At 36.7% G+C, this 23967-nt stretch overlaps 1 protein-coding gene across 5 annotated transcripts in view; it reads left to right on the top strand.

Moving 5' to 3' along the window:
• The window catches only part of LOC138323117 (transmembrane channel-like protein 7), a 31881-nt gene that overhangs the window by 1197 nt on the left and 6717 nt on the right, over positions 1–23967 (top strand). For 3 of the 5 annotated variants that reach the window (XM_069267486.1, XM_069267490.1, XM_069267491.1), the window contains exons 2-17: positions 3597–3695; positions 4391–4488; positions 8129–8347; positions 8681–8897; positions 11686–11785; positions 13999–14331; positions 14525–14673; positions 15351–15501; positions 15981–16139; positions 18200–18342; positions 18484–18553; positions 20044–20147; positions 21742–21837; positions 22516–22722; positions 23046–23210; positions 23615–23693. In XM_069267486.1, the coding sequence (XP_069123587.1) occupies positions 4416–4488; positions 8129–8347; positions 8681–8897; positions 11686–11785; positions 13999–14331; positions 14525–14673; positions 15351–15501; positions 15981–16139; positions 18200–18342; positions 18484–18553; positions 20044–20147; positions 21742–21837; positions 22516–22722; positions 23046–23210; positions 23615–23693 (2265 nt within the window). In that variant the 5' untranslated portion in view covers positions 3597–3695; positions 4391–4415. Of the gene's footprint in view, positions 1–159; positions 185–2716; positions 2785–3596; positions 3696–4390; positions 4489–8128; positions 8348–8680; positions 8898–11685; positions 11786–13998; positions 14332–14524; positions 14674–15350; positions 15502–15980; positions 16140–18199; positions 18343–18483; positions 18554–20043; positions 20148–21741; positions 21838–22515; positions 22723–23045; positions 23211–23614; positions 23694–23967 lie in introns of those variants that run through there. The other 2 variants (XM_069267489.1, XM_069267488.1) reach the window with 2 other exon arrangements.

Here is a 23967-nt window from a genome sequence, read left to right as displayed (position 1 = left end):
TATATCCTTTATCTTTTACACGTACCCACTTAATCTGTAGAATATATCTGGAACTAGGAAGTTAAATCACCTGTAGTTTGCCTTATTAATTTTGTCAGTTTTTAGTCCTCTATAGTTATCTGTGTGCTAAACTAGTAAGGAGGAAGCGAATCACTGTGTTTCTATGCCAACTATATACCATTATGTAGGCATATATTACATCTTTATCATGATCAGATTCATGCTTTGTTCTAGTTTGTTAGTGCTAACCTTCATTTCTTATGGTAAAACACAATGGGATAGTTGCCAGCTATTGACTGTATATATAAGTTTAGTGGGTTTTTTCCTCTCGAGGCTCTTGTTTTCTTCATCTACTATAGAGGCTAGTGACATTATATGTACCGTATTCCACTTATATAGTCATTATCAGCTTTAAATGAGCAAATGTTAGTGGTGAGCTAGCTAGATGAAATATTAATGGTCCCATAACTTCATATGTACCCCCAAGGAGTTAAAAAAGACTTGTTACTGCTGCTGATTATGATTTATAAACAGACTTTATTATGAATCACATTGGGACTGTTTTAACTGCAGTGACATTTCAGTGCATACTACAAGCTGCGTTTTTATTGGATGCATCACGTTGCTAAATATACAAGTGGCTTACCAGAGTTCTAGAAAAATATATAATCTACTGTGTATATTATATATTGTCACAATATCCTAATATTTTTTTGCTATAGGTAAATAAGTAATGAACATGATCAGGACCCAGTTTTTCAAAAGATGATTAGCTAGGCTAATCACAGTATAATAACATAATAACAATTTTTGCAGTAAATAAGAAATGAAAATTTACTTATCATGTGGTTAAGCTAATTATCATGCTTTGAACAACCGGGCCCAGATGATCTTGTGCTACACACATCTGCTTAGATACTATTATTGTATCTATTATATGGGGCCGCGGTGGCCGAGTGATTAAGATTTCTCGACATAATACAACAAAAGCCCTCCTGTGGGTTCAGATCTAGAGTTCAAATCCTATGTGGGGCAGTTGCCAGGTACTGGACACTGGCCGGTGGTTTTTCTCCTGGTACTCCGGCTTTCCTCCACCAAAAAACCTGGCAGGTCCTTAAATGACCCTGACTGTTAATAGGATGTTAAACTAATAAAACCAAACCAAAAAAGTATTCTATCAAATCCAATTTGATGCTGCTTGATTGCTTGTTAAGATGACAATGGCAGATCAGTCTGATGATACAGTTTCATATTCAGCAATTTTTGTTTGATGGTGTCATGATCAACTTTGCTTATAGTACCTAGCATATAGTAGCAGTTATTTCTAATGTAGTGTCAATAATGTCAAGCTGTCACAGGCAAGGTAACAAAGATAACAATATAACTGTCAGTTATATCACTACTAGATAATGAAGATTTCCAGTCCTGTTATATGGGTAAAAAACCGTGTAAGATTATATGTACATACTATTTAAGTTAGTTACCATATTTGACCAAATAAATTCCCCCATCCCTATAAGCACCTCTTCCCTTGTTGAAGCCTCAATTCCATTTATATTGACTTAAATACAGACTGATACTATGAAAACTGTTAATAGTTCTCTATTTTTCAAAACATTTGATTTCTTTTGTGAATTGATTAATTACTTATACTCTGTGCAATAATTTTGTGAATGTTAGCCCAGATTTGATCCTTTATTTTCAGTTTTTTACATGGCATCTTCCTTAAATTGATAAGCAGTACACAATTAAAATACATTTCATGGCAATAGACTGATCATGTCTCAACCACCTTTACTTTTCTGGTTTATGTAATGTTTGATGGCACAATTACTGGTAATAGAGTATTTTTTAGTGTTGTAGAATTAAGGGGTTTTATATATATAATATAAAATGTATGCATACTACATTACAACACTCTGCTGAATGTAAAATTTACTTCTGCTCCTTATGCATGGCAGTCAATAAAAGCTCCAGTTATTGACCTCAATAAGAGTCTATATATATATATACGATTTAGTGAGAAATGTAAATATGTGTACAAACTAGAATGTTTTTAAATAAAACCTCAGGTGCAGACGGATGGTAATTTTGAGTTCACTTACTGGTACAGTGATTATAGAGTAAAGAAAATCACTTTAATTTCTTAAAAAATTAATTTAGTAGTTGGAAACATTAATTAATATGTATCTATTGTTTTATGTTACTTATAAATCTGACATTTTTGTAGTTATGATAAAACACAATTAAGATAAGAGGAATTGTAAATAAATTAAGCAATGAGAATTGACCTTTGTTTCATCACTCTCTGATAGAGTATGTATAATTTAGTGATACAGGTATTGATACCCCTTGTACAGTATGATATATGTACCTGTCGACACTATAACAAACAAGTTAACATGTACATACATTAACTGTCTTCGCCAAACTAGGAAGTCTTACCCTATATAAGGTGCGATTTATGTGTCAGCTTAGTCAAACTTTCTCGACATTGAACAATGTTTCAGAACAATAAATTGTGTATTGTAACTTTCTGTCCTAACATTTTTTCATCAGTTATGTGTATTTGAGGTTTACTTTGATTTGTTTTTATTATTTCTAAGAAAATTTTTAAGCCCATATGAAACCTTCTATGCTAACAATACTAAGATAATGGAATGTGTTAGATATTGATTTGATTGTTCAGGTGGTTGAATGTAGATTCGCTCTACACCTTTTAGCCAGCTACATGTATATGTAGCTTAGATGTGTTTTCTTGGCAAGATACTCTGCAATGATCAGGTAATGCATGTAGTTTTGGTAATTTCAGAATATCTTTTGTAAGTTTAATTTTTACTTTTTATTTTATGACATTCTGTAAAAAATGAGTTTGAAGTAAATACCATAAGTTACATGAATATTTAATACAACCAGGAAAAGAAAAGTGCTGACCAAGACCTAAGCAATATATTTCAGACCCCTCCTTTTGTCTCCTACCCTTCAATATTTTGAAAACAACAAAATTCATCTATTATTTCATAGCTATATATGGACTACCAACTTTTTGACTTCTACATGTATATACACATAAAGCCTTACAATTCCAATTCAAGTTCTGGGTCGGTGGAATTGTACACCACTGCATTATAACCTTAGAATTCCAATCCTTTCTGTGTTCTTGATACAGGTAGATAATGATGAGTTTAGGTTGAATGTTTCAATTATGGTTAGCTTGTTATCAAGATCAGTGATGACAATGTCACTTGTATACCAACACACTATTATTGTTTATATAGTGTTACACTACCATTGACATGTTTGTGCTACATTTCGTTGATTAGTATGATGTGTACACTTTAACCTTGAGCAGATTTGTCTGATGAATTTGACAATACTGGTTGGTACTTATGTGAACCATACCTTCCAACTGTGACAAATGTTTATAGAAACACTGTATATTTGTATTTATAGTACAAGTTAACATGTAAGATGTGTACACTGATATTGTACTACAGAAAAGGTAAACACGAGGTCAGGTAAAAGCTACCACCAGGTAAAAATCATTTTACTGTGTTTAAGCCTGTGTTAATGTACTCTGAAATGTCCAATTTCAGCGTTGGTACTGACTTGAGCGATGGAACGAGCAACCTGTGACTGTTCAACAATGTAGGGCGTGGAACCATGACTTATTTGAGCTATTTATAGTCATTGAGGTAAGAGTATCGTTTTCCTTTGTGCTAACTCATCTTCATTCTAATTATAGATTTAAATGTCACGTTAAGAGCCTTGAATTGTCCCCGTTATACTGTTAGATTTTATTGTTACAATGCACTGAATGTTACCCAGATTAAGATACAGTTTGAGACTGCAGCATTTATCACTTTCAACATTTAATTCACCTTGTAAATATACAAACACTAGCGCTTTTAAAAAATCAAATGAAAAATTCACAAATAACTTTTTCAAATAAATCTGTTAGCTATCATTGTTATTGAACATTCAATATATATACAGTGGACCCTTTGATAACATGAACACTTAAGCTTGCATACAGTTCGCATTGTCCACATGGATAATTTCTGGACTGCCAGTTTCTGTGAACTGATTTTCCTGTCTGGATTGTGAGGTTTCCAGACTATCAATGTTCATATTACAATATACTGTATCAATAAATGATAGTTTGAAAGTCTCACTTTCCATTATAATGACTGGAATATGAGTGAATGTTTACTCTCTAGTTCTTGAATTTTTTTTTTTTCAAGTTCTTCATTTTTGTATAGAATTATCATTGAAATATACACAATGTCTAATATACTTCACAATAAAGAACTCATTCAATTTAAATCTCCAGTATATGGATGCAATCAAATGTATGATAATAAACCATGGCATACATGTCTTTCTTCAGGACGTGACAGATTCAGAGAAACAAAATGGATTACCGAGGCAATCCCAATGGATATCATGGTCCCAGGGGCCAACCAGAACAACTACAGATGCACTCAGGTATGTTCTCTTTTTTTGTAGCAATTATTGTGGACTTTAATGGCTACTTTGATTACTTTTACAAATGTTGTACAGTAAAACCCAGGTATATTGCCACCGGCTTCTGTTTTCTTTTGGTGATATATCAAGTTTGGCGTGTATATCGGATTTGGCATTGAAATCTTAATACATTGTATTATCATGTGCATGTTAGGCAGAGTATGTATGACAATAACTTTTAAGACGCTCTTTCGGTCAAAAACATTATATTCATCAGAAACAGATGAAATTCAGCTTGATGATTTTTGAAAACTCAACATCTTGAATATAAGATTATCATCTCGTAGAATGATCAATCAAAGTCTCGAATTAGTTGTTTAATTTCAAAACATATATTTTAAGATCAGACTCGGTCATTGATTTCTCATACTCAAGAAATTTGACGAGGGTGTCAAATGCCAGCTTTGCTTCTGCTACAGATGGGGCGGGGCTACGTACATTATGTAAATGTCTGAGTATCGTTATCATACTCATCAGGGTGTTTGTGGTTACAGTTGAATTGACAATCTCATCTTCCTTGACCACTTTGTTCAGTGCTAACTGTTTTTCCATGTCAACAAACTTCCTCACATTGAGGCGAAAATCTAGATCTAGGCCAAGTTCATCCTGAACGTATTTCAGCAAATTATGCAAATCTGCACCCAGGGTTTCTGGCATCTGTACATGTGCGCATGCTTCATCACTTGGAATAATAATACTGTCGTGACCAAGTTCCATGCGATGTTAACAAAACGAACGGCAGTATTGAGAAATAGACTTGGGGGTTCCTTTTTGTCAATACAATTGGCTAAATGTGCTAACAACTAATAGTCAGTAAAACACAGAAGTGAGTTTTATTAGCTCACCTGGCCTGAAGGGCCGGTGAGCTTATGTCATGGCGCGGCGTCCGTCGTCCGTCCGTCCGTCCGTCCGTCAACATTTCCTTTAAATCGCTACTAGTCATAGAGTTCTGCATGGATTGTAACCAAATTTGGCCACAAACATCCTTGGGGGAGGGGAAACAGAACTTGTATAAATTTTGGCTCTGTCCCCCCGGGGCAGGAGGGGCGGGGCCCAATAGGGGAAATAGAGGTAAATCCTATAAATCGCTACTTGTCCTAGAGTTCTGCATGGATTGTAACCAAATTTGGCCACAAACATCCTTGGGGGAGGGGGAACAGAACTTGTATAAATTTTGGCTCTGGTCCCCCTGGGGCAGGAGGGGCGGGGCCCAATAGGGGTAATAGAGGTAAATCCTTTAAATCGCTACTTGTCCTAGAGTTCTGCATGGATTGTAACCAAAATTAGCCACAAACATCCTTGGGGGAAGGGGAACAGAACTTGTATAAATTTTGGCTCTGACCCCCCGGGGGCAGGAGGGGCGGAGCCCAATAGGGGTAATAGAGGTAAATCCTTTAAATCGCTACTTGTCATAGAGTTCTGAATGGAATGTAACCAAATTTGGCCACAAACATCCTTTGGGGAAGGGGAACAGAACTTGTATAAATTTTGGCTCTGATCCCCCGGGGGCAGGAGGGGCGGGGCCCAATAGGGGAAATAGAGGTAAATCCTTTAAATCGCTACTTGTCATAGAGTTCTGAATGGAATGTAACTAAATTTGGCCACAAACATCCTTGGGGGAAGGGGAACAGAACTTGTATAAATTTTGGCTCTGACCCCCCGGGGGCAGGAGGGGCGGGGCCCAATAGGGGTAATAGAGGTAAATCCTTTAAATCGCTTCTTGTCATAGAGCTCTGAATGGAATGTAACCAAATTTGGCCACAAACATCCTTTGGGGAAGGGGAACAGAACTTGTATAAATTTTGGCTCTGGTCCCCCGGGGGCAGGAGGGGCGGGGCCCAATAGGGGAAATAGAGGTAAATCCTTTAAATCGCTACTTGTAATAGAGTTCTACATGAATTGTAACCAAATTCTGCCACAAACATCCTTGGGGGAAGGGGAACAGAACTTGTATAAATTTTGGCTCTGACCCCCCGGGGGCAGGAGGGGCGGGGCCCAATAGGGGAAATAGAGGTAAATCCTTTAAATCGCTACTTGTCATAGAGTTCTACATGAATTGTAACCAAATTCTGCCACAAACATCCTTGGGGGAAGGGGAACAGAACTTGTATAAATTTTGACTCTGGTCCCCCGGGGGCAGGAGGGGCGGGGCCCAATAGGGGAAATAGAGGTAAATCCTTTAAATCGCTACTAGTCATAGAGTTCTGAATGGAATGTAACCAAATTTGGCCACAAACATCCTTGGGGGAAGGGGAACAGAACTTGTATAAATTTTGGCTCTGGTCCCCCGGGGGCAGGAGGGGCGGGGCCCAATAGGGGTAATAGAGGTAAATCCTTTAAATCGCTACTAGTCATAGAGTTCTGAATGGAATGTAACCAAATTTGGCCACAAACATCCTTTGGGGAAGGGGAACAGAACTTGTATAAATTTTGGCTCTGACCCCCGGGGGCAGGAGGGGCGGGGCCCAATAGGGGAAATAGAGGTAAATCCTTTAAATCGCTACTAGTCATAGAGTTCTGCATTGATTGTAACTAAATTTGGCCACAAACATCCTTGGGGGAAGGGGAACAGAACTTGTATAAATTTTAACTCTGGCCCCCCGAGGGCAGGACGGGTGGGGCCCAATAGGGGAAATAGAGGTAAATCCTATAAATCACTTCTTGTCCTAGAGTTTTGTTTGGATTGTGACCAAATTTGGCCATAAACATCCTTGGAAGAAGGGGAACAGAACTTGTATAAATTTTGGCTCTGACCCCCTGGGGGCAGGAGGGGTGGGGCCCAATAGGGGATTTAGAGGTTAATATTAAAATTCCTTCAGAAAAGAAACAATGAACCTGTATTCAGAACATTACTTGGCATTACAAACCAGGTGAGCGATACAGGCCCTCTGGGCCTCTTGTTAATATTAAAGGCCTAACGTTACCCATTGTTCATTAATTTCACTGTGTACAAGGGGTCATAGTGTGTGCAGCTGATTACCTGTCAGTCGAAATACATGTGTCCCTTTAAGCAGAATTTGGCGATACTAATGAGGTCATTATAGCCTGATTTAATCATTTGTTCGGAGAATGTAATGACCGATGATGGTAGGTGAGTTTGGCGGTATAACTGGTGTACTTATATGGAGGGAAATCCGTTCTGAATAAATAAATGGCGACAAGCGTGTTTGGAGGTAAAATGGATGGCTAAATAACAGGTTTTCACTGTATATTGTTTTATGACTGCTCATTTCATGCTTTATTTTATGACTGCTCATTTTATGCTTTAATACTGCAAAGCGCTTTCGGATAGTTTTCTTATAACTAGATATACAAATCTTGTATTTATTATATTTATAATCAGCGTACAAATGCACTTGTTAATCCTTGTGTCCATCAGATTCCCAATTTAAAGATAATGTTTCCAAATTTCCATTATTAAATAGTTTGATATTATTCATTTTGATTTCAGCCCAAATCCGGTTATTGCCGTAGATAAAAGTTCAAGTTCAAATTTTCTGTGTTAAAAATGCTGTAACATTTCAAATACTTTTTCGTTGATAGTGATGTCCCTGTTCAGTGGTGGTTATGTTGATAATAATTGTGTGTATTTCACTTCCAGTGAACCCTGGGTACACAGATCCCAGTCCTACAGATAATGGGCGGCCCCCGTATGTTATAGACATGCAGGCTGGCATCCATGATTTAGACGACAGAAATGGTGGAGAGGAATTTGAAGATGGGAGGAAGTTACGGACCACCGGAAGTCGTCGGAACTGGGCAGCAGACAATCAGCGAGATGCTACTGATCTGATTAATGAACTACCAAGTAGGCAATTAGGTAAGGGAGAGCTGAGTGATAGACATCAACGTTGTCTTATAAACGAATACTAAGGAGACTTGTGTAATCTTTACCAATTAGATGCGTTGGTCTGGACGAAAAATGTTTAAAATCAAGGCAGAAATTTAAAGCATAAGTGTCGCTGCCAGGTTACATAAAATTTACACGGGCTCCATTGTCTTTATACCCTCATAACTTCAACAAAATGTGCATATAACGAACTATGCTTATAACAAAGTGATTTGTTTGTTCCCCAGAGGTTTATTATAACAGCGTTTTACTGCATTGGTATTGAAAGTTTCTACATGTCCTTCATGATAATTTTAATTTCAGAACAAATAGCAAGTGATGTAGCCAGACAGACTATCCGAAGGAAGAAGAGTAAGAAGAAGTCCTTCCACGGGACGGTGAGAGGGGTACAGGACTACAATGACCTGGCAGCCTCACTATCACGTGACCCAGTTCTGATGGACGAGATTGACGGCGAGACCAGGACAAATGAGATGCTGCGTGACATGGCGGTCAGACTTAGTGACAAAAAGGAGATCAGGTAGGTCTCTATTGGTACTCACAGACTTAGTGACAAAAAGGAGATCAGGTAGGTCTCTATTGGTACTCACAGACTTAGTGACAAAAAGGAGATCAGGTAAGTCTATATTGGTACTTAAGATGTCTGTTAAATGTAAATACTTAGTGACAAAAAGGAGATCAGGTAGATCTCTATTGGTACTCACAGACTTAGTGACAAAAAGGAGATCAGGTAAGTCTATATTGGTACTCACAGACTTAGTGACAAAAAGGAGATCAGGTAGGTCTATATTGGTACTCACATACTTAGTGACAAAAAGGAGATCAGGTAGGTCTCTATTGGTACTCACAGACTTAGTGACAAAAAGGAGATCAGGTAAGTCTATATTGGTACTTAAGATGTCTGTTAAATGTAAATACTTAGTGACAAAAAGGAGATCAGGTAGATCTCTATTGGTACTCACAGACTTAGTGACAAAAAGGAGATCAGGAAAGTCTATATTGGTACTTAAGATGTAGTGACAAAAAGGAGATCAGGTAGGTCTATATTGGTACTCACAGACTTAGTGACAAAAAGGAGATCAGGTAGGTCTATATTGGTACTCACATACTTAGTGACAAAAAGGAGATCAGGTAGATCTATATTGGTACTCACAGACTTAGTGACAAAAAGGAGATCAGGTAGATCTATATTGGTACTCACAGACTTAGTGACAAAAAGGAGATCAGGTAGGTCTATATTGGTACTTAAGATGTCTGTTAAATGTAAATACTTAGTGACAAAAAGGAGATCAGGTAGATCTATATTGGTACTCACAGACTTAGTGACAAAAAGGAGATCAGGTAGATCTATATTGGTACTCACAGACTTAGTGACAAAAAGGAGATCAGGAAGGTCTATATTGGTACTCACAGACTTAGTGACAAAAAGGAGATCAGGTAGGTCTATATTGGTACTCACAGATTTTGTGACAAAAAGGAGATCAGGTAGGTTTATATTGGTGCTTAAGATGTCTGTCAGACTTTGTGACAAAAAGGAGATCAGGTAAGTCTATATTGGTACTTAAGATGTCTGTCAGACTTTGTGACAAAAAGGAGATCAGGTAAGTCTATATTGGTACTTAAGATGTCTGTCAGACTAAGTGACAAAAAGGAGATCAGGTAGGTCTATGTTGGTACTAAAGATGTCTGTTAAATGTAAATACTTAGTGACAAAAAGGAGATGAGGTAGATCTATATTGGTACTCACAGACTTAGTGACAAAAAGGAGATCAGGTAGGTCTATATTGGTACTCACAGACTTAATGACAAAAAGGAGATGAGGTAGGTCTATATTGGTACTCACAGACTTAGTGACAAAAAGGAGATCAGGTAGGTCTATATTGGTACTCAAGATGTCTGTTAAATGTAATTTGTGTAAAGTACTGTACACTTCATAATTTCTGTGTAAAATGTTACAAATGTTTCTGTGGAATGTAACACTTAGTCTTAAAGATGTAACAATATATAGTTAGTGTAACATGTGTATAATGTAGAATCAATTTGTGTAATGTATCATAAGTCTGTGTTAAATGTAACATTTGTACAGTGTGTGAAAATGTACTAGTGTTTTGTGTAATGTAGAAATAGTTTGTATATAATAATCTTTGTAACAGAAGCCTTGAAATGCAACATTGTCCGAGTTAAACCACTGGTATACTTTTCCTTGTATCATTGACACTAGTGCCTGGAAGGTAAAATGCCTTGTATTAACTGTCATCCATGTTGCCGCAATGTTGCTTTGTCTGATGCATATACTTACTGTTGATTATTAGAACCCATTATACAATACCTTAAAAGTAATCAATTTGTCGGTCCATTCATCAGTGGACCGTATGTAGCTTTGTAAAGTTTGGTTTCATCCAGCGCTTCTCTTAAAAGAAGGAAACAAGAAAAAGGATAGTGGTCAATGCCCAATGGTCAAGGTCACTATTACTAAAAATAGACAATCAGTATAATTAAGCAGACAAGTCTAGCGTGAAGATGTTATATTTCAATATCATAAACAGTAACAGTTTGAGTAGTGTGCCTCCTACCGGGATCAAACCAGCAACCATATACTGTGTTGTGTGAAGATGTTGGACTTTGGATCATAAACTATCATCAGCTTTTTAAAACCCCATGGCTTTACATTTTATTTTTGTCAATGTCTGTTTGCCTATGCTTTTAATTCAATACCACATTTCAAATTGTGAGAAGAATTACAAACCGGTCATTATAGACAGTCAGTTGATAGAGCAGTTTTGACTGTACAAGTGTATCATTCTCAATTATATGTATCATGCTTGTGGCTTGGATGGAATAAATAGGAATAGGATGGAAAAAAAACCACATGGTTTGGAAAGTGAGCCAATATCTGTCTAATACATAGCAGAAATCAAATACTGTCCATCTTGATAAAAGATTAGTATTACCATTGTGCTCCTCAACCAACCATAATTGTCCTGTACATTTTGTATTGTAGTATTTCAGTGTTGTTTGTGTTTATATGTCTATGTTGTGTAATTGTGACATAATTTATTGATATCTGTTTTGTGTGTCTGTGTACCAAAAAAATATATTAATAATAAGCATGATAGATAGACTACTTTTGTGTTAGTAATAATGGCATATAGATATACAGTAAATTTAATAAAATTCACCACACTACAATAAATTCACTTTACAGATGAAGAATTAACAACCTCTATGATCTCTATCCATCTTGTAATCAGTCTTTAGAACTTTTTTTTTCATTTTTGGTAAAACACTTTCTTTCTTCTTGTTTCTAGAAACAATATTTCCAACTCCCGCCAGCAGACAATACGTCGTGGTGGTCTGCGGAGTCGCCGACCTGGCTGGTGGAAGAGGACGAAGTACAACATTGGAATCGTAATAATATTTATCATGTTAAAACTCAGTATATGGAGATGTTTGATTCTTAGTATATGGAGATGTTTGATTCTAAGTATATGGAGATGTTTGATTCTAAGTATATGGAGATGTTTGATTCTAAGTATGTAGAGATGTTTGATTCTAAGTATATGGAGATGTTTGATTCTAAGTATATGGAGATGTTTGATTCTAAGTATGTAGAGATGTTTGATTCTAAGTATATGGAGATGTTTGATTCTAAGTAAGATGTTGATTCTAAGTATGTGAGATTGTTTGATTCTAAGTATGTGGAGATGTTTGATTCTAAGTATATGGAGATGTTTGATTCTAAGTATATGGAGATGTTTGATTCTAAGTATATGGAGATGTTTGATTCTAAGTATATGGAGATGTTTGATTCTAAGTATATGGAGATGTTTGATTCTAAGTATATGGAGATGTTTGATTCTAAGTATATGGAGATGTTTGATTCTAAGTATATGGAGATGTTTGATTCTAAGTATGTGGAGATGTTTGATTCTAAGTATGTGGAGATGTTTGATTCTAAGTATATGGAGATGTTTGATTCTAAGTATGTGGAGATGTTTGATTCTAAGTATATGGAGATGTTTGATTCTAAGTATATGGAGATGTTTGATTCTAAGTATATGGAGATGTTTGATTCTAAGTATATGGAGATGTTTGATTCTAAGTATGTGGAGATGTTTGATTCTAAGTATATGGAGATGTTTGATTCTAAATATGTGAAGATGTTTGATTATAAGTATATGGAGATGTTTGATTCTAAGTATATGGAGATGTTTGATTCTAAGTATGTAGAAATGTTTGATTCTAAGTATATGGAGATGTTTGATTCTAAGTATGTGGAGATGTTTGATTCTAAGTATATGGAGATGTTTGATTCTAAGTATATGGAGATGTTTGATTCTAAGTATGTTGAGATGTTTGATTCTAAGTATGTGGAGATGTTTGATTCTAAGTATATGGAGATGTTTGATTCTAAGTATATGGAGATGTTTGATTCTAAGTATGTGGAGATGTTTGATTCTAAGTATATGGAGATGTTTGATTCTAAGTATATGGAGATGTTTGATTCTAAGTATATGGAGATGTTTGATTCTAAGTATATGGAGATGTTTGATTCTAAGTATGTGGAGATGTTTGATTCTAAGTATATGGAGATGTTTGATTCTAAGTATATGGAGATGTTTGATTCTAAGTATGTGGAGAGATGTTTGATTCTAAGTATGTGGAGATGTTTGATTCTAAGTATATCGAGATGTTTGATTATAAGTATGTGGAGATGTTTGATTCTAAGTGTATGGAGATGTTTGATTCTAAGTATATGGAGATGTTTGATTCTAAGTATGTGGAGATGTTTGATTCTAAGTATGTGGAGATGTTTGATTCTAAGTATGTGGAGATGTTTGATTCTAAGTATGTGGAGATTTTGATTCTAAGTATGTTAGATGTTTGATTCTAAGTATGTGGAGATGTTTGATTCTAAGTATGTGGAGATGTTTGATTCTAAGTATATGGAGATGTTTGATTCTAAGTATGTTGAGATGTTTGATTCTAAGTATATGGAGATGTTTGATTCTAAGTATATGGAGATGTTTGATTCTAAGTATGTGGAGATGTTTGATTCTAAGTATGTGGAGATGTTTGATTCTAAGTATATGGTGATGTTTGATTCTAAGTATATGGAGATGTTTGATTCTAAGTATATGGTGATGTTTGATTCTAAGTATGTGGAGATGTTTGATTCTAAGTATATAGAGATGTTTGATTCTAAGTATGTGGAGATGTTTGATTCTAAGTATATGGTGATGTTTGATTCTAAGTATATGGAGATGTTTGATTCTAAGTATGTGGAGATGTTTGATTCTAAGTATATGGAGATGTTTGATTCTAAATATGTGGAGATATTATATTCTAAGTATGTGGAGATGTTTGATTCTAAGTATATGGAGATGTTTCATACGTTTTCATGAGGCTTTTTGTAAACTTTTTGATAACAAGAAAAACAAACAAATTTACATTTTCAAACCTAGGGAATTTGGTTATTTTTGACAAGGTGTGAGGTTTGATATATTTTGACGGTGTTTATGATTTATTATACATATTTTGACATTGTTTTGGTGTTGGTATATATTGACAGTGTTTAGAGAACTGATATATTTTGACAGTGATTTGGTATATTTTGGTAGGGCTGGATGCACTTTAAGTACCGTTTGGCAGAACTAGCGTACTCCCTGGAGCTGTGGAGGAGCCTTATAAAGAAGATTGAAGGCCATTTTGGTACTGGTGTTACCTCCTATTTCCTCTTCCTCAAATGGATCTTCCTCCTCAATATCCCAATTTTCCTTCTGACCCTTGGTTTTATTGTTATTCCACAAATTGTGTATGTTGAGTACCAGCCTTCACAAGAAGCCATTGCTGAAGCAGCAGCACAGAGCAACATGACAAATTTCACCACGGCAGCAACAGTTGTCACGGCAACAAGGGCAGCATTCACAGGCAAAGAGATTCTCACGGGCTCGGTGAGTATTGTTGTATAAATGTATTACATGTACCAATGATAATGTCATCCATTAACATATCAATTCAGTACAATTTAGTTTCATTATATATTTGTATCAGCATTTGATTACCACATTCAAGGTATTTTGTGGTGTTATATTTTCTGTTAATTTTCTTTTTTTATGCTGATATTATTTGACTTCTCCATTCCAGGACTATTTTACGGACACTGTGCTGTACTATGGGTACTATACTAATGATAAAGTACAGGTGATTGGATTGACAAAATATGACATGAAATATGCCTACCTCCTCACTGGAGGAGGGTACTACATCCTGTGTCTCATCATCCTAGCTCTAAGGTAAGTAACTACTTCCTGTGTCCCATCATCCTAGTTCTAAGGTAAGTAACTACTTCCTGTGTCCCATCATCCTAGTTCTAAGGTAAGTAACTACTTCCTGTGTCCCATCATCCTAGTTCTAAGGTAAGTAACTACTTCCTGTGTCTCATCATCCTATTTCTAAGGTAAGTAACTACTTCCTGTGTCCCATCATTCTAGCTCTAAGGTAAGTAACTACATCCTGTGTCTCAACATCCTAGCTCTAAGGTAAGTAACTACTTCCAGTGTCCCATCATCCTAGCTCTAAGGTAAGTAACTACTTCCTGCGTCCCATCATCCTAGCTCTAAGGTAAGTAACTACTTCATGTGTCCCATCATCCTATCTCTAAGGTGAGTAACTACTTTCTGTGTCCCATTGTCTTAGCTCTAAGGTAAGTAACTACTTACTGTGTCCAATCATCTATCTATAGTAGGTAACTATGTCTTGTGTCTCATTATCTAGCTCTAATGTTTACAATGTAGCTAGCATTATTGCCAGCTCAACTGCTTTCAAGTTGACCCTATTTCAGATATTTTAAAATATATCATCTGACTTAGCTTATCTGTATCATTAGGTTGGGTGATCACCTGATATTTCAGTATCAGAGTTTGGCAATTCTTAAGTAGGTAACAGTGTTCTGTGTTTTGTACATTTTCAGTATCTCCAGGTCGTATAAGAAGAATTACATAGAAGCCAGTGGTGTGTTTAACTTCTACATTGTAACCAAGGTGTTCTGTGGCTGGGACTACAATATTACTTCCCCTGACGCCACCCGACTCCGACACAAAAGTTTTATCAATGAAATCAAGGTAAGTCTTTAATAACAGTTGGTCCTGGCCAGGTGGGGTTATTTCTCTACGTCTGATTTGCCTTAAACTTTTATTTATTAAAAACTATCAGATATAAAGTATAAAGCCTTGCTGAGAAAGAGATATGCAAGTTTTAAAAGCCTTAGTCTATTTGTTTCCTTCATTTATAAGGAGAAACAAACGCATTCTTCTGTGTACAGTCAAATATGTCTGTGGGACAAGGGAAAAGCAGTCTCTATAACCAAGCCATCTTTATACTCAGGTCGAATTGTCTTAAAACTGACCATTTGTGACCCTAAGAATGTGGTCTTGATAAACAGATGGTCCTTATACAGAGGTGGTCGCTGAGACAGGTTTCACTGTATATTTACCATTACATAGCTGTAATGAATACAACCATTCTAAAAGTACCTAGAATGTAAAACAAAGCATATTTTACATTTTGTCTGCAACCATGGTGATACACTTGTTTTTTTCAGGAATTTTTGTCTGGTAAAAAGTTCGAGGATAAAAGCCGACGTTTCTCATCAAAGTGTAAATGGTTTTTTGTACGAGTCATTACCAACCTGATTGTACTTGGCAGTATAGGAGGGTCAGGATATGGTATTTACAGAATTCAGGACGAAAATTATGTTCAGGTACAGCATTTTATTGTTAACAGTTATCATAAACAATAGCTTTTGTTGAAATGTAACACAAATGGTTGATGTATATAATTTGTTAGCTCATGCCATAATAACACATCCATCATCCATTCGTCAACTTCTTTTTCCTATCCACTGGGCAGAATTTAACCAGTTTTGACTGGTAGCATCCCTAACAATAATTTGTCGATAAGCTGAATTTATTAGCACACCATCATCATAAGGCAGACTATTCAAAACACCTTATATCCATCATCTGTCCTTCTCTTCATTTGTAGACAATTCTTTTGTTACTGTATTTCTCAAAAAGTCCTGATCAGAAGGAATCATTCAAATTTCATATGGTGGTTATTGCATTTTAGGACTCATCTGTCTACAAGATGGCCAACAGGCAGTCATCTTTGAATTAGATAGTTGATTTTTAGCTCACCTGACCCGAAGGGCCCATCGGTGAGCTTATGTCATGGCGCGTCGTCCGTCCGTCAACATTTCCTTTAAATCGCTACTAGTCATAGAGTTCTGCATGGATTGTAACCAAATTTGGCCACAAACATCCTTGGGGGTAGGGGAACAGAACTTGTTTGAAGTTTGGCTCTGACCCCACGGGGGCAGGAGGGGCGGGGCCCAATAGGGGAAATAGAGGTAAATCCTATAAATCGCTACTTGTCCTAGAGTTCTGCATGGATTGTAACCAAATTTGGCCACAAACATCCTTGGGGGAAGGGGAACAGAACTTGAATAAAGTTTGGCTCTGACCCCCCGGGGGTAGGAGGGGCGGGGCCCAATAGGGGAAATAGAGTTAAATCCTATAAATCGCTACTTGTCCTAGTGTTCTGCATGGATTGTAACCAAATTTGGTCACAAACATCCTTGGGGGAAGGGGAACAGAACTTGTATAAAGTTTGGCTCTGACCCCCCGGGGGCAGGAGGGGCGGGGCCCAATAGGGGAAATAGAGGTAAATCCTATAAATTGCTTCTTGTCCTAGAGTTCTGCATGGATTGTAGCCAAATTTGGCCACAAATACCCATTGGGAAAGGGAAACAGAACTTGTATAAAGTTTGGCTCTGACCCCCCCGGGGGCAGGAGGGGCGGGGCCCAATAGGGGAAATAGAGCTAAAACCTATAAATCGCTACTTGTCCTAGAGTTCTGCATGGATTGTGACCAAATTTGGCCACAAACATCCTTGGGGGAAGGGGAACAGAACTTCTATAAATGTTGGCTCTGACCCCCGGGGGCAGGATGGGTAGGGCCCAGTAGGGGAATTAGAGGTAAATATTCGAATTCCTTCAGAAAAGAAACAATGAACCTGTATTCAGAACATTACTTGGCATTACAAACTAGGTGAGCAATACAGGCTCTCTGGGCCTCTTTTTTATTGCAGCAGTCTGCTGTTTCTCAGAAAGTTCTGAAGGGATCTGTGTCATATTATGACTCCTTTTGGGCCCTAATTGTTCATATTGTATTTTGGGACAGATCTTTCAACAAGATGGATGACATGTAACCATCTAGGATTTTGACAATTGAAACTTGTTACTGTTATTTCTGAAAAAAGTATTAAAGAAATGTCTTTAAAATTTCATGTGTAGGCTACCCTTGGGCACTAGTGATGCATATTACATTTTGGGACCGACCCATCAACAAGATATTCATCATCTTGGATTTAACAATTGAAGCTTTTTCCCATTATTTCACAGAAAGTACCTAAAGGATTTGTCTTAAGTTGATATATTTTGACTCCCCTTTTGTCATAGTTATGCATATTGCATTTTGGGACTGATCTGTCAACAGGATGGCTAACTTGATGCCATCTTGGATTTTGATATTTGAAATTTGTTTCTGAAGGGGTCTTCCTCAAATTTTATACCATGTACCATGATTATGTATGTTATCCATCTTGAAGTTTTGACAAAATTCTATAAATAGTTGTTTGTTTCCATATGATATTAAAAAATGATCCATCTTTTATTTGATGGTGTCATGATCCCTCTGGGATACTTGTTTTATATTATGAAACCACTTTGACAACAATTGATAACTTTATATCTCTTTCAGTCCGATTTAGTCATCCTAGGAAAGCTGGCCATGCCGTTGGTTGCCACGGGAATCATCCTAATACTGCCATTCTTTTTCACGAGGATAGGGAAGCTAGAGAACTACCAAAAACCTCAGACAGAGCTTTATGTCAGTATGACAAGGTAAGTACACCACATTATACCATTTCTATGGAGGAATGTGATAATTATAGATACATGTATAAGATAATATAATGACTTATTGAATATTTTTTTTTATATTTACAAACATCCAGACTCCAGAAAATTTTTTTTTTTTTGCAGGACAATGCTGTTGAAGGCTACCATTCTAGGTGTATTGGCATACTTCTGGTTCAAACAAAGCGAGAAAAAGGTTAATATACTGTTAACTGTTTTCTCAGCAATTCAAACTCTAATTGCCCATGATATACCAGTAAAGAAAATTTCATCGCGGGCAAATAATCTGTTTTAATGTACAGTGGAACTTCCCAAAACCGAACCTTCTCAAAACCGATTACCTCAACCGAACATGGATGTCATGTATGGAATGAATTCCTCTTTATTTATAGTATATAAAACTTCCCAAAACCGATCCCTCCCAATTCCGAATACCGGACCGATTTTGAGATCGGAATAGTCAAATGTAACTGAGCGACACCGATAGATTGCATTGAGGTCTGATCAACCGACCGTGAAATACACACGTACCTGTACCATAGTTGTCGCATGCCATGTCCTGGGGCATGTATACAGCTGTGAAGGCTATAGGTAAACGGTAATTATACCCGAGATGGTGGTGTAATTATTTAACGAAGGTCTACCACGTGCACGCGGTTTGTTTACTGTAGGAAAGAGAAAGTTTCGTATTCAAATCACACAGATTTTTTATTTACATATTATGTAGTTGTCGGATAACGTAAATTATCTGTATCAAGAAGCCGAAGCCATGTATAGTTTTAGAAAATGACTATGTCATATAATGACCGGCATCGACTGATTATCGTGTAATTAGACCATAAAATTCGATTCTTGACGTAACCGGAAGCGATCGTAGTGTAGGTTAGTGCAGACGAGAACATCCCCAAGAACATTAACGCAACTAACTAACTAAACTGCGTTTATAAGCGGTAACAAAGTCAAGATTGTTGTAATCCATTCCTTTTTAAACGTATGATTCTCTCTTTTGTGATAACATTCACATTAACAATCAATATCGGTCGGTTTTAACGAACACTAGCCATACATGTGGTACACTAGTGTAAAAAAAGACTTCCGATCGATTAAATCCGGATCGTAATGATCGGTATTCTGTTCACTTCTCCAAACTGAACCCTCTCTAAACCGGCCGAAATTATGTGCACCGACCATGATCGGTTTCGGGAGGTTCCACTGCAGTTTGAAGCACACCTAGCTAGTCTATACAGCTTCACATCATCTCTTAAGACTAATAATAAATACTGTTGATGTCTGCAACCTACTAGGGGTCGGGTCAACAGCAAGTTCTTATCACACAAGGGTCAAGGACATAACTAACAACCTGAGAGCTATGAAAGTTCTTACTTCTTAAGGGCAATGAAATAAAAAAAAACACTTATTATTGAAACTATTATTTCTGGCAATCAAGATGTTTTAAAAGTGTCCAAAATGAAGAATATTTCATTCTAAATTCTAGATTTACCACTGTTATCTTAGAAACAGCATTGTTTATCTAAAGTACCAATACATGTTGTTTATTTATATCTCAGAAGGTTTGAGATTAAAAGTCTGTGATTCTGGTGCAAAGATATTTCGGTATGTTTAGATCCCAATTAGTGTGATTAGCTTTCATGAACTGTTGTCTCAGAACAAGTAATTACATTACAGGATATCTGCTGGGAAACTGCCCTTGGAGAAGATATATATCGCCTTGTGCTTGTGGACTTTATTTTCATCTTAATTGCAACATTTTTCTTGGAATTTATTCGTCGGTGAGTTAAATAAATTTAGTCAAAAACACCAAATTATTCATTCTTTTTGTTTTTGGGCTTTAACTTCAAAACTATTTAACTTATTAACTCTATTAAATCTCCTGTATATAGTGGGCTAGTGCCCTATCTAGTTGTGCCTTTTGGGGACCTCCCATTTTCGATATGTTCTTGATCTGAGACTACACCAATCTCTATCTAAGATAGGCAACAATAAAAAACAAATTGGTTCTATACAAATATAATGTTACAGGGGCGGGGGTGTTACGTAGGACGAGCGTCGAGTAATTAGATGGGAAATGAAAACAATGAATTTACTAACAATTAACCATTCATTTACTTTAAACACAAATCACACTAACTCTCAACCCGTTCCACACCAAATGTTCAGTAGCTAAAGTCTCTGCTCCGTCACACTGAGTCACAAAGAGTCACGAAAAGTCACCAGCAACGCCAAGATTCCACACGTAGCTACAGTCGGAGCGTAATACTATATGTAGGTTCCACACAGGATACTCTTAAGTGATACAGTGGCAGATATCTCAATATAAATGTGCCACCAATCCTGACGCAATGTCATCGTCGCAACGTACACACAGTCCGTGCCGTCACAACATACTCCTCATGGTCTGGCCTTTGGGGCTCTGATGGCTGACCTTCCTGAATGAGGGTCCTGATGCCCACACTCCCTTATAAGTTGGCTAGGCCCTGGTTGAGGTTATGTCCTCCTGATCATGTGACCGTCACTTGGAGCTTAAATGAAGAAACAAACCAACTAATACTTGCACACAGCTCAACATGCACCTAAGTCAAAACATGGTAATGGTAATCATTTTAACAAAATAGCAGAAAATCATTACAAGGAAAATGCAAAGTTACTACCGAATAACATAAGATATATTCTTTTACAACATCAAGAATGGTATGTTTAACCACAGAATAGGTGCAAGGTCAGTATTCCTAAATATCTGTATCGACAATGACAACCGCAATATTTTATGACCATTCATGGCTTCAATACTTTTTCCACACACGCATACATTTCTCACCTGAGTACTTTACAAACCCATAGTACTAAATATAAGTTATAATATTGACCGAAACATATGCTTACAGCTTATTCAAAGATGCACATATCAAAATACAAGACTATTTGACACTAACTACGTATACTCCAAATACATCTGGCAAATCACAATAATAATGTTATGCATGACTGACCCGCACGTTCTAACAAATGTTTACCAATGATATTTATCAGGTATAGGGTACAAAAACAGTAAAATAAGAAAAGAATGATAGATATAGATTTACCACAGTCTTTCATCTGTGCCTGTATGTCGGTATAAAGCTGTTATCACAGCATACAAGGTGTAAATCACCCGTATACACCTCTGCACGAATTCACGTGTTCGCCACAAATTCGGACTCACCTCGGTCACACACCCTAGTACAGGGCATGGAGAATAAAATTGCCATGTTTTGAGGCACCTTGTAATAAATTTTACTGTTGTTAGTAACTATTTTGTTTTAATTTCTTTAGCTTTTTACAACTATTTCGTTGCAAATCATTTTACTGCTGACTCTTTTCTTGTAGATTGTTTGGTCAGTACTGCTGTAAACAGTTGGGGGACACAGAGTTTGACATTGGTAGGAACACATTGGATCTCATCTACTCCCAGGCTTTGTGTTGGTAGGTATACATATGAGGGGCCTAAATAATCACACTCTTTGTATTGGTAAGTAAACATGATAGGGGGCTAAATAATTCCAGTCTTTGTATTGGTATGTATACATATGAGGGGCCTTAACAATCACACTCTTTGTAGTGGTAAGTATACATATGAGGGACCTAAATAATCACACTCTTTGTGTTGGTAGGTATACATATGAGGGGCCTAGATAATCACACTCTTTGTATTGGTAAGTATACATATGAGGGGCCTAGATAATCACACTCTTTGTAATGGTAAGTATACATATGAGGGGCCTAAATAATCATAGTCTTTGTATTTGTAAGTATTCATGATAGGGGTCCTAAAGATACATATGAGGGGCTTAAATTATACCAGGCCTTATGTTGGTAGGTATTCATATGAGGGGTCTACATAATCCCAGGGTTTGAGTTGGTATTTGTACATTTGAGGCTTTGCCTCGCTAGGTATACATATGAGGGGCCTAAATAATCTCAGGCTTGGTCTTGGTATGATGGGCCTAGATAATCCTAGGCTAGCACGTCTGATTGATGAAAATACATTGGCCCTTTTTAATCTTGGCAATAGGAAAACAATGAAAAGAGTATTATGGGGTAGACATATGATTTTTTTTTTTTTTAAAGTCCTCACTCACCATCTAATGATTATTTTAACAGGCTTGGAACATTTTACTCACCTTTGCTGTCATTCATCATGAGCGTGAAGTTATTCATCATATTCTATGTAAAAGCTATCAGTGTGCTACAGAACTGTAAGCCATCCGTTAGGGCGTGGAGGGCATCCAAAAGTCATACCATCTTCCTAGGATATCTATTTATCTTCTTCCTCTTGGCAGCCATAGCCGTGTCCTATGGAGTTTTGTTGTAAGTATATCCTGGGTGTTAATGGTATCAATATTTCATGTTCACTTATCTTATCTGCTATATACCATGTTGATTTTGCGGGTAAGAAAGCAGGATTTGGACTTAAATAAGTAAAATTAAATTTTAACCAATTAGTATTTGGTATATAGCTATAGGAGTATGATATATCTATAACATGCAGTAAAATTTTGCTGGCAAAAATTTCCATGACCAAAGCGATGTTCTGAAAAATCTCATTAAATCAATATCAACTTTAAGCTTTATTATGTCATTATTTCTTGTTTCTGAAAAGTGTTGATAAGGTTTGTGTTTGTGATTGTCAGAGTGAAGCCGAGTAGGATTTGTGGCCCCTTCCAGGGCCAGGAGCAGGCCTATGACATTGTTACTGATCTGATTGACAGTTGGAAGGGTGATCTGGAGTGGCTTCGTCAGATCTTTAAGCTGGTGTCTTCGCCAGGTTTCATTGCAAGTGTACTGGTCGCCTTTAGGTAAGATCATGTTCAAGGAGGATCCATGTTGTCCTTAGTAACAAGAAGATCAACATCTAAATTTAATCAGTAACACGATGATATTACATTTACTATTAAAGGAGGATCTTCTTCATTGATCAAGATCCCAATACACTATTAGTATTAGGTCTGCAGCATGCTGAGGTGAAGTACTACAAAGTTTATACATGTGATTGACCATGACCCTCATTCAAGAATCTTTCAATGACAAAACTGGTATTGATCTTCAGTTGTTAATGATATAAATCTGATATCAGGTCTGTGGTGATATTCAGTTTATGACATTCTTGTTATTTTTTATATAAAAGATAAGATCACTGTTTAGTAAATAAGGAATGCAGACTTTTCTATGAGACCTTAAATAGATACTTTGTATTTGACAGTGTTGGAACCTACTACATGAGAATTGTAATGGTGGGTCACAAAGAAATGGTTAAACTGCTTCGTCAACAATTAGCTATGGTAAGTACAACAGTTAGCTATGGTAAGTACAACAGTTACTTTAGCTATGAAAAGTACAACAGATAGCTATGGTAAGTACAACAGTTAGCTATGGTAAGTACAACAGTTACTTTAGCTATGATAAGTACAACAGATAGCTATGGTAAGTACAATAGTTAGCTATGGTAAGTACAACAGTTAGTTGTGGTAAGTACAACAATTAGCTATGGTAAGTACAACAGTTAGCTATGGTAAGTACAACAGTAAGCTATGGTAAGTACAACAGTTAGCTATG

This window comes from Argopecten irradians, chromosome 5, assembly GCF_041381155.1.
Source record: "Argopecten irradians isolate NY chromosome 5, Ai_NY, whole genome shotgun sequence".
Classification (NCBI taxonomy): Eukaryota; Metazoa; Mollusca; class Bivalvia; order Pectinida; family Pectinidae; genus Argopecten; species Argopecten irradians.
Note: the sequence above shows the minus strand (reverse complement) of the source record. Positions and strands in the feature narration are given on the sequence as shown.